The following is a 13,256-nucleotide window of genomic DNA, read 5'->3' on the forward strand; positions in this document are numbered from 1 at the left end:
AATATTAAATATAAGAAAGCCTCCAGCCTATTAGATGGAATCTCTACAGAGAAATGGAAAGACATGAACAAGAATCAGAAAATAAGAAGGCACGGAAAGGTTTCACTGATCACTTATGAAATTATGAAGCCCAGAATATCTAAGTGTCAATAACAACATCTTCTGCAGGATACCTTTACTAGTCTTCCCCACCAGGTCTGTATTAATCTTATATTTACCCAATTATTTTCATGTTGTCTCCCCCATGTAAATGTAAGCCCTTTGAGGGCAAGGACTGTTTTAGGCTTTCTTTGCATCCCCAAGCCTTAGTAAATGCTTTTTGATTGACTAAGAAAAAATTAAACAAAAACATTTCAAATTAATAATTTTCAAATTATGTTAAAGACTAACCTTTAATGACTGCCTCTGTTCCAAGTTGAGGTGAGCCAGATCCAATCTGGAAACAAAAGATAATTATTAACTATTATGTTTCAAACAAATTAATTTTACAGAGTTACTGAATAAATGAACTACATATTGAAATGGTCATGATTCATGTACTTTCAGCTATTCTTAAGTTAACCCCCAAAAATTGTGTCATGTTATTTTGAGTGAAAAAAATAAAAAGAATATTAGGTACATATAACCAAAAAGTTCCTATGTTCCATAGTGTACTTAGAAGTCAGGGTTTAGAAAACTAAATATCCTACAAAGATAGGTAGTCAAGTCCAACCATTACAATACTGCTTTATTTCAATGTGTATTTATGTCTGTGCTAGACTAACAAAGTATTTGTACTTACAAATGGTGCTACTAAATGTCATTGAAAATAATGAAAGGTAAAAGCAATAAAAAATAAAGAATGTCCAGGTCTACTGTATAATTTTTGACAATAAAATCTGATCACTGAATGTGGGTTTTAGTGATATTAAAAGTACATAAAACTTCTACGAAAGAATTAAGAACTCTGAACAACAAACATGAAGTCCAACAACATTTTCGAAGAACTCAGGATATTAACAATTTCATGACAAAAGTAGGAGATACACATAGTGCAAACTGAGACATGTGTTTTGAATATATCCAATGCAAGAAATTGTTTTGTTTAATTATACATTTATCTTTTTTTTTCTTTTGCTGAGGCAATTGGGGTCAAGTGACTTGCCCCCACTGCTGCCCCACTATATATTTTTCTTACAGGGACTCAGATTTTTTTCTTTTCCAAAGTGGGGGAGGAAAGAAGATAAAGGGAAAGTTTTTCTTAGGCTAAAAATAAATTAATTGCAAAAAGAAAGGATATGAAACTTCCTTCAAAAATTTTACAAAAACTATTACATTAACTCACGAACTATATAAAGGGAGAAAGGAATAGGAGATGCCAGAATTCATCCCATAAAGTAGAGTATAACAGGGTAGCTATTAGACAACATTCCTGGCAACTGCTTCTGCAGACATAATTTCAAACAGATTGACCAAGGGAGAACTCAAGAGCCTTAATTTAACTTTAAAAGAAAAATAATTAATGTACTCATAGAGTTAATATTCATTAAATATTTGTTAATATATCTATGCAACATGAAAAAAATTGAAATTTAATTATTTGAACCCATCATCTTTATAAAATCAAAAACAAATTGCCTAGAAAAAACTAATCAAAATTTAGTTTTGTAAAAGCACCATAGCTTATTATTTTGATCCCCTTCTATTTTTAAAATTAACCATAATCCTCAGGCTTTAACTCAATTTCTTCTTCAAACCAATCCCATAAAAAATATAGCTGCTGGCTACAAAGAAAAGAATAATCAAGACATGACAAGTTTATAAATATTACTGTAAAAGCAGTTCATCTTCATGGTCCATCCTGCTCTTAAACGAGATAAGTTATACAAGTAACTTAGAGACAATTTGATATGGTGACTACCATGCATTACGTATGCAAAAAATTCTCAGTTGTTTCCAAGCTGAGATACCAATAAAAATTATTTTTCTACACTTTTTTCCTTCTTACCAAGCATCTTCAACCAAAAAAAGCACCCAAAGATAACCATATCACCAAAAAAGAAAAAAAACAAAAATAAAAGTTTAAGAAAAGATGTGATCTGATAGGCAAAGTATTTTACTTATTCAAGAAACTTAGAATGGATTTTTGTTACTGCCAATCTCTGTGATAGTGAACATGTCACTTAACCTCTTTAAATGTTGCAAATTTCAAGTGCAATTAAGTAATTTTTAAAGTTCCCTTAAGTTCTACCTCAAAGAAGACTGTCTCCTACTGACAAAGCAATCACATCATTTAACATTCAATCTAAGGCAACACAATAATTAATCTACCAAAAATTCCTAGCTGTAAAGACTCCCCTCCCCCCCAACACACGCATATGTGCCCATGTGTGCCTGCGCGCTCTCGCGCACACATGCATGTGCTTACACATACACACACACCCCAAAAGGTTTAAAAAAATTTCTGGAGAGACTGTCTAAAATGTCCTTCATGTATAATAATTATTAAATCTTTCTATTTTATGAACTGATTAAAAAATTTTGCAAATATGTAATTAAAAAAAAAAACTTTAGCAGAGCTTAAGCTTAAGAAAAACAGTAAGAATGTGTCAATTCTGTCTTTATTTTAAAATAACTCTGAAAATCTGGAACCACAAATCTAAAAGGCAACCTAGTTTTCACTATTTCCCCCATTCTTATTCAAGAATTGTTGCTTAAAAAGGAAAAATTCGGTTGTTTTTTTTTTCCTTAACAATATTATGAGTAGGACTACCTCAATAAAATATAATGAACAAGTTTTTGGGATATGAATTCATCAAACAGTTTTCAGGAACCAATGATGATTTTTCATTTTCTAAATAAATGAAAAAAGCATCCAAACCTAGGATAAATGAAGATTTGTCTCTAGGGAGACAAAACTTGATTACACTTTTAAATAGCCTGACCATGCAAATTCCTAAGAAACTAAAATTTCTTATCATTTATTATATAGCATAAAAGGCAAAATAGGAATAGCTGCCACAGCTGTAAAGAATTTAAAAATGAGTAATACTTGTTTCTTTTATTATATTCTTTAAAAAAATACCAGAAGTCTCAATCTAATTATATATACTATCTATCATAAAGCAATATTCTTCTCACCACTTAATCTACTTGTAATGAACTATTGTTGACTGAGATTACTTTCACATTTGCTTTATTAAATAACTAGAATTATAATTTTTAAAATTCTGGCTCTTTGAATTTGAGTAATCTTAATTATAATCACCGAATATGAATCATGAAAATGCCATAAACATATAAGATGTAGTTTTAATTAAAACAACATCTTATATGTTTATGGCATTTTATAGCTTCCATTTACATTAATTAATTTGATTCAGAATAGCTTTCTCCTTGGCATATATCGATCACAGGGTCATAGATTTAGAATTGAGACTACAGGGAATCTAATTTAAGTTCTTTATTTTTATGTGAAACTTAGGAAAGCTGAGTAACATGACCAAGGATACACAGCTAGTAAATAGCAAAGGAAGGACTAAAATCCAACTTCTTCTATGACTCTCAATCTAGCCCTTTTTCAAGTTCCTCAAGCTGAAGGTAATTGTTCACAAGACATTTTAAGTAATATTCTGCTCTTAAAAGAAGAAAACTTGGGGCAGCTATGTGGAGCAGTGGATAGAGCACCAGCCTTGAAGTCAGGAGGACCTGAGTTCAAATCTGATTTCAAGACACTTAACAATTCCTAGCTATGTGACCCTGGACAAGTTACTTGACCCCAATTGCCTCAAAAAAAGAAGAAGAAGAAAAGTCCTGTCTCTGACACTTACTACTTGTGTAACAGTAGTCAAGTTCTAGACCTCAATTTTTCTTCTCTATAAAAGATTGTATTAAACGCTTTCTGTGGTCCCTTAAAGCTTTATATCTGTGATCAAAGATGTACATTATCACTATTGAACAGCTACTCTATGCTTATTGTGTGAAGGATTCTGCTAAGGGCCAGGGACACCAAGAAGATATAAAGTTACAATTCCTCTTCTTGAGAGGTTTACAATCTGGTTGCAAAGAGAGAACCAAAAAATAAAAACAACAAATTATAGCAAGTATTAAATGAGTCAGTATAAGTGTTACACAGGAGGAATTAATTACTATAGGCTAAGGTAATTGTGGAAGACAATACTAAGTAGGAAAGGAGATAGGAATTCAGATAGGAAGAATAGAACTTTGGCATATATAGTTAGAGGAGGTTATTCCAGATAAAAAAGGCAAGAGTAAAGGCAAAAAGGAAAACCCACATGGTGTCTTTAAAAATTAATCGATTAGTTTGGTTAGCAGGATAAGTCACGTAAGCATGAACAAATCATAAGAGCATGCTCGAAATAAATAGAAACCAGAATATGAAGGACCTTATTCAAGGAAGAAGTAAAGACTTCAGAAAATTATTCAATAATGAGAATCAGTAAGATTGATGCTTGGACAGGAAGTAACAGGTACAAAATAACAGGATAGAAAGAGTGATCTGACAGTGAAATTTATGGTTAATAGTCTAGACAATGGGAAAAAAGCCTGAAGAGGTGGAGAAACCAGTTAGAAAACTATTATACCAGCAGTACATACATAGAATAGGGGCCTAAAATATTACGGCAGCAGTGAGAATGGTAAGAAAGAGCAGATTATATAAAATTCAAAAGGCCTTGGTAATTTCAGAAATCTCAGGAAAAATTCAAAAATTGTGGATGAATTCAAAGTTTCAAATGCAGGTGATTAGATAGATCTGACAAAAAGTAAAGGGAAACTGACTTTGAGAAAACCAGGAATCCAGTTTTGGTCATACTTAGTTTAAAGTCATACTGTAACATCTAAGTAGAGACTTCCAACAGGAAAATGCTGTTGATAAACATTGTCATCAATATATCAAACCTTTCAACAAACTTAGTCTGATCCTAAGACAAGAGATATTACCATTCCTCTGTATTACCATCCTTAAACAGGGTTACAAATTTGTTGATGCCTATCTGATTGAGATATTAATTGTGTAACATCAGATTATATGGAAGTCCATTAGAAATAAAAGTATTATAGATAGAAAGCTTTTTAATAACCAAAAAGTTAATCTATTAGTCAAACAAAGATCAAATGAAAATAAAAAGCACATCAGACATACTATGACAACATAAAGAATAGTAGAGGCTCCTACCTGATTGTTTGGGTCTAGACCAGCATAAGAATTTCGTGAACTGCAACCAACTGGGGGTGTAGCCTCTCGAATAAACTCAGACATTTCAATACCTCCACCAGGGTCACTATAGAAAAAAAAGTAAAAAAAAAAGACTCATCTGAGTAAAGCAATGTGATTTATCTATGCTGATGCCTGCTAAATTAAAAAAAAATTTACCTACTTATTATTCCACAACAAGCCAAAATAGTTTTCCCATAAATACACAAATACATGGAATTAAGCCAAGCTATTTTCTTTATACTTTAGAATCATATGTTAATTAAAGTAATGGGAATTCTGGAAACTGCAGTAATTAATTACCAATAATACAAAAGAGGTGAAAGAGTATTGTTCCTAGGATATGATGCCTAAATATAAGGAATCAACTACATAGTAACCATAATCAGCAAGAAACTTCAACTTATTTGATTGAAGAATCAATGAATAATCAACAACCATTACGATGAGTAAGGCACTATGCTAAGGATATAAAAACAAAAGTAAAATATCCCCTGCCCTTTTAAAACTTACATTTTAATATAGGAAACAACATATACTTATGTAATTGACAATTTTAATTTACAATTGAAATAGGTAACATTTGCAAAATGAATACAAGATAATTTTTAGAAGGGGTGTACTAGCTGTGGGAAACAAGACTTCTTAAAATAGATAATGACTCTTAGACTGAGCTTTGAAACAAACTAGAGATTCCAAAATTCAGAAGTCAGCAGGATTATTTCAGGGATGACAATTTGGGAATCCTTGCTTTGGAGAGAGCAGTTTTGGTTGAGTAATAAGATCAGAATTCAAAATGCAGAATGCAGAGGATTATGGAGAAATAAATGACCCAAAGCACCAAAGACAAATTTTTCAAAGAGTTAAGACTGAAAGGGAGGAGAGACAGAAACCAACAGTCAGTAGAGGTGGAAGGTTCAAGTGAAATTTTTTGTGTTTTGTTGTTCTGTTTTGTTTTGTTGAGACAGCAGATAGAGAGAAATACCAAAGAGAGGGAGACATTGAAGATTAGAGAGACTGGATGACAGTGAGAGCAATCTGTAGGTAAAGACGAAAGAGTATACAGGAAGAATGTTAAAAGGTCGACTTTGGTCAGGTCTCTTCAAGTAAGACTGCAATAAAAGAGGAAATTGTAGAGGATAATGTCAAGGCATTGGGAGATTTAGGAAGGATCATCAGATGAGGGAGGTAAGGGTAAATCCCCTTTTTTGGGGTAAAGTTTTTAATATCTCAAAGACAGGATCTCAGCTGAGAGGGAGGGTAGAAGAGATGCTGTGGAAGATTTGAGGAAACAAAAGATTCAAAAAAGCCATCGTGGACACTGGGATGAAAAATCAAAGAGAAATAAAGGAACCACCTTGAATGGTTAAGTTAAATGTGAGGTGAAAACAGTCAGCAGAAGCATGAGACTTTATATCCCATCCAGCAATAAATGAACAAGAACAAAAGATGATGTTTCTTCACCTTCTGCTGCCTATTACTTCAATGTCTAATAGCAAGAAACTAATTACAGATGCACAAAGGGATTGATGCTTAGGAATAAAATAAATTAGCAGATGACTGTCTGGTCTACATCATAGCAGACAGTTTGATTCCAATATCTGAGCTTAAGATAACTGAACAATGAGAGGCAACTAGGTGGTCCAGTGGAGAGAACACTGGATTTGAAGTCAGGAAAACCTGAGTTCAAATATGATCTCAGACATTATCTGTGTAACCCTGGGCAAGATCCAAACTGTTTGCTTCAGTTTCTTTATCGGTAAAATGGGAATAATAATAGCATTCACTCTCTCAAGGTTTGTTGTGAGAATAAAATGGCATAATTTATGAAGCATTTTGCAAAGCTTAAAAACTATATAAATTATTAGTAGTATTATCAAATAACAATATTTATAAAGTATATTGCAAAGCTTAAAAAACTATATAAGTTAGTTATTAGTTTTATCAAAAATTTACAGGGATTTTATTTTCAGTAAATTTATTTTACAGAATTATGGCCACTAACAATCATCATTACAAATCATAACAAATCTCCAAACATACCAAAATATTTACAAATCAAAATATTTTGTGATGGCAAAAAAATAGAAACAAAGTAAATGCCCATCAATTGGGAAATGGCTAAACACACTGTAGCATATGAACACAATAGTATATTACTATGCTATATAAGATGTGTGATGAATACAGAGAACAACAAAAAGATCTACAATTTTAAAAAAATACACAAATATAACAGTGTAAATGGAAAGAATAAACATATACCAAATGTTCTAACATGAATGTAACAAATTTATAAAGATTTAAGTATGACTTGGAATGAAGGGATATGAGAAAAGACCCCTTGCCCTCACAACCTACCCCTTCACAGAAGTAGAAAATCTACAAGTGTTGCACATTGCACATTTTCATACCTTTTCAATATATTACTCAACTGTACCGATTCTTTCCTCCTCTTTTTCTTTTTTTTTTAAATAATTTTGTTATATGGAAAGGAGAGAAAAAAAGTTACTAAGGAAAACTATGATCTTATCATCATGTTAAAAAATAGAAAAGAAAGAGGCAATGATATCTAGGAAGGTAAGAAATAAATCATATTCAAGTGATCTTTAAAAAAGAGAGGCAATGATATCTAGGAAGGTAAGAAATAAATCATATTCAAGTGATCTTTAAAAAAGAGAGGCAATGATATCTAGGAAGGTAAGAAATAAATCATATTCAAGTGATTTGTGTTCCACTTTGATTTGCATACTACTATACAAATCACTAGTATCTCTAATTCTTAGTATTTCAATATTCCCATCTATTAAAAAAAAATACCATGTCCTTGGGATAGAAAATGCCATTTGCTTCCATAGAGATAACTATGGAAACTGAATGTGGATTGAAGCATAGCATTTTCACCTTATTTGTATTGTTTGTTTGCTTGTTTTTTTTCCCCTCATGGTTTTTTCCCTTTTGATCTGATTTTTCTCATACAGCATGACAAATATGGAGATATGTTTCAAAGAGTTGCATATATTTAACCTATATCAAATAAAGTTTTTCAAAGATGAATGTTGAAAACTATATGTATATTTGGAAGAGTAAAATACTATTGAAAAAAACACACCAACCAAGTACAGAGTGTAACAGAAACAGCATTTACTTCACATAGAATACGTTAATGTTTCCTTAAAAAAGCAATAGAACCTTCTTCAAGAATTACTCTTCTGGCTTGACTCATACTTCTAATCTGGGAAATGTAGAACAAAGAAAGATATACCCAAATTGAATTAACGCTGTATTCTTACTAAATATTCTTGCCAATCTATTGTCAAATAAATAGCCTTTGTTAAATATTAGGTGGCCTATGAAGATCTCATTTAATTCAAATCCTGAACTTTATGCCAGTGAATTAGACTAAAGTCAGTTATGGCTCAAAATATTTTGGATCAGCTGACATGCCTGGTTCAAAATGACTCTAATTCAGTTCAGAAAGGCAATGGAAAGAGAAAAGTTCAGCACAGAGGACTGGCACCTTGTGGCTGCCACCATGTGACAACATATGTCAAGTCTTCTTAATGTGACAGGAAGAATATAGAAACCACCAGGACTAGTATTTCCCCACTCTGGCTAACGGTTGTACTAAAAAAAAGCTGAATCGTCAACATAAGGAAAATGAAAATAAATTTATATTCAATGATCAAAATTAGTCTTGAATGTGCTCTTTTTTTTTTTTTAAGGACCATGCCCTAAAAGCAGAGGGGCAACTCTTGAGCTTAACAGCAAAAGTGAAAGAGAAAATCCTTATAGGACAGAAATCTGGCCCAGGACAAGAAATATGGTCTTCAACCAGGAAGTTTCATTGAAATTATATGAAAGCCCCACAAAGATCAGGTGTAAGGGAAGAAAATCAAGCAAAGATAAGTATAGGAATCCACTTTACTGATAAGTGAGCCCTCTGAGAGCCAGCAGGATATTTTTGTCACAAGATCAAATAGTGAGAGGGATTTTGCCACCAAAGAAATTCATAAAGCTGCAGAAGTTTACACAAGTTGTTAAGTCACTTGTCAGAAGAAGACTGAGACTTCAGGGAGGTGATGCCATGAAGCACAAGTGAATTGGATTCAAATGAGGAAGGACTGTGCAAGGTCACCTGTCTCACCTTCTCCTCCAGAGCCATCTGGGTCCAGTGGTCAGATACAGATCTGTGGGAGACCTTGGCCTCTTCAAAGTTAAGATCTTTAGCAGGTCTCAGTCAAAGCAGGAGTACAGCTAAGAAAAAGATGGGGCAGAGAATGTCCTCTTACATAGTCAAAAAAAAAATCGGCTTGGGAGGGTAAGATCTTCAGGGTTTCTGGACAAAACAACAACAACTACTATTTACACGTACTAAGTTAATCAGGGACCAAACAATGACCAACTGAAGTTTGGCCAGGTATATCTAATGTCGGCCAATCAATGACAGCCAGAGTTATTTGGATTTAAGGCATGGTCCCATGAAATCTTGAGAGGTTTCAGAAATAATTTTTTAAACAAATTTACATTTCTTTGGGCAGAATGACCTGTTAACTGGTTAACACTAGAACAATGCTAGGTAAAGATATGTTCCAATAGAAATCTCCTATCTGCAAAAAATCATTAATCAGTTTGAAAATCTCACAGACAACTTACTTTTACACATCCACATGAAAGTTATTAAGACCCCCAACTCAAGACTGTCATTTTTAGGTGCCTGAGATGGGGAGTTGTGGCTTCAAAATAAACCCTAGTGAAAATCAAAGATAGAAAATGAAATTCATAAAAGAAATGTGATATGCTGCTCCATTGTACACCCTATGACCAAGTGTGGGAGCAAATATCACCTTGTACAAGGACCACCATAATACTTTTTAAGCATCTACTGTATGCCAGACACTATGCTAAATGCTGGGAATACAAATTCAAGTAGAAAGAAAGACAGGCCCCTATCCTCAAAGAGCTTACATGCTAAGAGATGGAAGACAATCCATAAAAGGAAGAGAGGAGGAAGAGGCTGGCAGGAAGAGAGACAAAGGCACAAGGATTGGGCTTACAGCAGAGGAAGTTGGGAGTATAACATGGAAAAGAATAAGCCATGGCTGGCCTTGGCACCCCACTTTTAAATGATTTAAGAGGAACCATCCAATCAGAAGGAGGGCCGAAGGAGCAGAGAACACTTACGATGGTAAAGGTGTGGGCACCAGGAGGGGCAGCCTTTAGCACATACCTATTAAGTGAAAGCATAAAAGCTACATAGCAGTAGCTCTCCAGGCAAATACTACTTTCTACACCAGCAGACACAGTAGAGATGGCAGAATGAGCTGCTGAACTGAGTCTACTTCCTGCTTGATAAGTCAGAAAATGGCATTATACCCTCTCCCATAATAAACTTTGCTTTCAGAATGGCTCTAGGAATATAGAGTTGATAAGGATTAGATCCCCTGTAAGTCAAGAGGCTGTTTGGTAGCAAGGACAGGACAAAGAACCCAGTTCATATCCTGTCTCAGCGACTCAGAGACTTAGCTATATAATCTTAGCCAAGTCACTTAAATCTCACTGTGCTTGTTTCATGAGTAAAATGTTGAAAACTCAACAACTTAAAAAAAAGAAGAAATATTTTTTTTACATTTATTTTACTCACTCTTCTGAAATAAAACCAAAATGACAGAACTACAGCAATTTTTTTTTAAGATACAAAAGAAGAGGAATGGAAAGTAACAATAAGAGATAAAAACTTCCCCTTCAGCTACTGCTCCCTTTATACTTTCCCCCAAATCAAAAGAAAATGAAATTAATGGGATATTTTCAATACAATACTAAGCTAAAGGAAAGTAATACTAAATATCTGCTCTATCTAAACAGGGAAACCAGCTTGTTAGTTGTCCTGAGATTATAAAAAATATTCTTCCAAACCTGTCCCATTAACCCATCCAAGGAATACAGCAAAGTAGCAGTAATCAGTCAAAGCCTTCACAAGACGTTCTATCTAATTTGAAGTCCATAAAATAAACATGCTATAAATTCAAAATACAATCTGTTCCTCTATTGCCCTATTAATAATATGCCATAGGGGAAAACCTTCAGATTCAAACACCTAGAAAATATCTTGGAATGTCCATTAATTTTCACCTATGTAAAGCTCAATGATCTTTAAAGTTTTTGCCAACTCTATGATCTTATGATTCCATGAGAGCACTAGTAAGAATACACCAGCACCAATGCAATAAGAGCTCTTCAGTCCCACTTAAGCCAAAATCAAACCTCAAAGTCTTCAAACTCTTAGATAAGGGGTCATTGTATTAAATGTAATCTCCAAAACTATCAATTAGGGAAACCTACAAATTCCCCTGAAATAGGTTAACTTGTAAACTGTTTTAAAACTCTATTGAATTAATTACTTGGGAATTTGGGAGCATTTATGTATTTCATTAAGACTCTTCAGCGTAAGTACATTAAGACTTACAGTGTAAGTGTAAGACAATTCAGTATAAGGAATTGAGGAAAGCACTGGAAAGTATAATATTCAAACCTTTCTAGGACCTCAGAAAACTTTCTAGAGATTGGGATTATGACAACTGGGTATGAAAAAATTGCAAAATATACTCTAGTTTATTTGCTGAAGACAGCAAAAATTAAAGGTTATAATAAACAGAATAAATTTGTTCTTCAGAAAATTAATCTAACAGCCTGCCTGCATGAATCACTCCAGAACTAGAAAATAAGTAGATGCCTATCAATTGAGGAATAGTGAATAAGTTATTATTCTGTAAAAAAAATGATGAGCAAGTCGACTTCAGAAAATCTGGAAAGGCTTACATGAACAGATGCTGAGTGAAGTGAGCAGAAGCAGGAGAACATTGTACACAACAACAACAAGATTATGTGATGACCAACTATGATGGACTTGGCTCTTCTCAGCAATACATTGATCTAAGTAATTCCAATAGATTTGGGATGGAAAATGCTATCTGAATCCAGAAAGAGAACTATGGAGATTGAATGCTATTTTCTCCTCTCTTTTGTTTGCTTTCTTTCCCTTTTGTTCTGATTTTTCTTTCACAAAATGACTAATGTGGAAATATGTCTAAAAGGATTGTATATGTATAACCTATGTCAGATTGCTTGCTCTCTTAGGGAGGGGAGAGGTGAAAGAGAGAAGGAAAAAAAATTCGGAACTCAAAATTTTACAAAAATTAATGTTGAAAACTAAAATACAATTGAATTAAAAAAGAGAGAGGAGTCCTTACCCCACATTAGTATTACGTTATAAAAAATAAGTAGAAAAGATATTACGCTGTCAAGATGCTGCAGAAGAAACTACTTATAAGCTCATGAGAGAAAAGACAACAGTGAAAAAGACTGTCCTAAAAATGTAAATATGTAAGTAATAACAGCTGTTACTGTCTTCATAAAGAAAATTACAAGGAAAAAAAATATATATATGCCTACCTCTCTAGGATGGTATCCACATATCTAAGTACATTTCATTCTACTACATAATAGCATTCTCTTTTGCAGAGTTCTTCAGTTTGTCAATTCTTTATAAAATAATAATTCTGTTAACGTAGTAAAATGTGGATCCTACTCTAAAATTTTCAAAAAGTGGTTTTCAAAATCTAATGAAAACTAAAACTCCAAGATAAGTTATGTTTTATTATCAAGCAACATGTTTTATGGTTAAACATATTCATAATTCTAGAATGAAGTAAAATGATAATAGAAGGGGAAACAACAGAAACTAGACTAAACTGGTACCCAGTTTCAAGATTCTAGGAACAACCCCTTAGTGATTTACCCTTGAGGGATTCATTCTCTCATCATATTATGCTGTACCTCACCCACCAAAAAGTTGATTTCAAAAAAGATTAACAAAAAATAGACATCTCAAATCAGAGCTTGGTAGTTTCTGTACTATGCTTTGTAGAGCAAATAACACTTTCAATCCATCACTTATAACAATGATTCTAGTGATCAAGCTGTTAAAGTAATCATCGTTTTTGAGTCAGCATGTAATATGGTAGAAGGAATATTACATTAG

General features: G+C 33.2%; 1 protein-coding gene across 9 annotated transcripts in view; it reads right to left on the bottom strand.

Moving 5' to 3' along the window:
* Window positions 1-13,256, bottom strand: part of PCNX1 (pecanex 1) — a 222,299-nt gene that overhangs the window by 155,488 nt on the left and 53,555 nt on the right. For all 9 annotated transcript variants that reach the window (XM_031952602.1, XM_031952601.1, XM_031952600.1 and 6 more), the window contains exons 3-4: window positions 5,177-5,282; window positions 391-436 (exon numbers count right to left, since the gene is read on the bottom strand). In XM_031952602.1, the coding sequence (XP_031808462.1) occupies window positions 391-436; window positions 5,177-5,282 (152 nt within the window). The remainder of the gene's footprint in view (window positions 1-390; window positions 437-5,176; window positions 5,283-13,256) is intronic.

The sequence above is a fragment of the Sarcophilus harrisii genome, chromosome 2 (genome assembly GCF_902635505.1).
Source record: "Sarcophilus harrisii chromosome 2, mSarHar1.11, whole genome shotgun sequence".
Classification (NCBI taxonomy): Eukaryota; Metazoa; Chordata; class Mammalia; order Dasyuromorphia; family Dasyuridae; genus Sarcophilus; species Sarcophilus harrisii.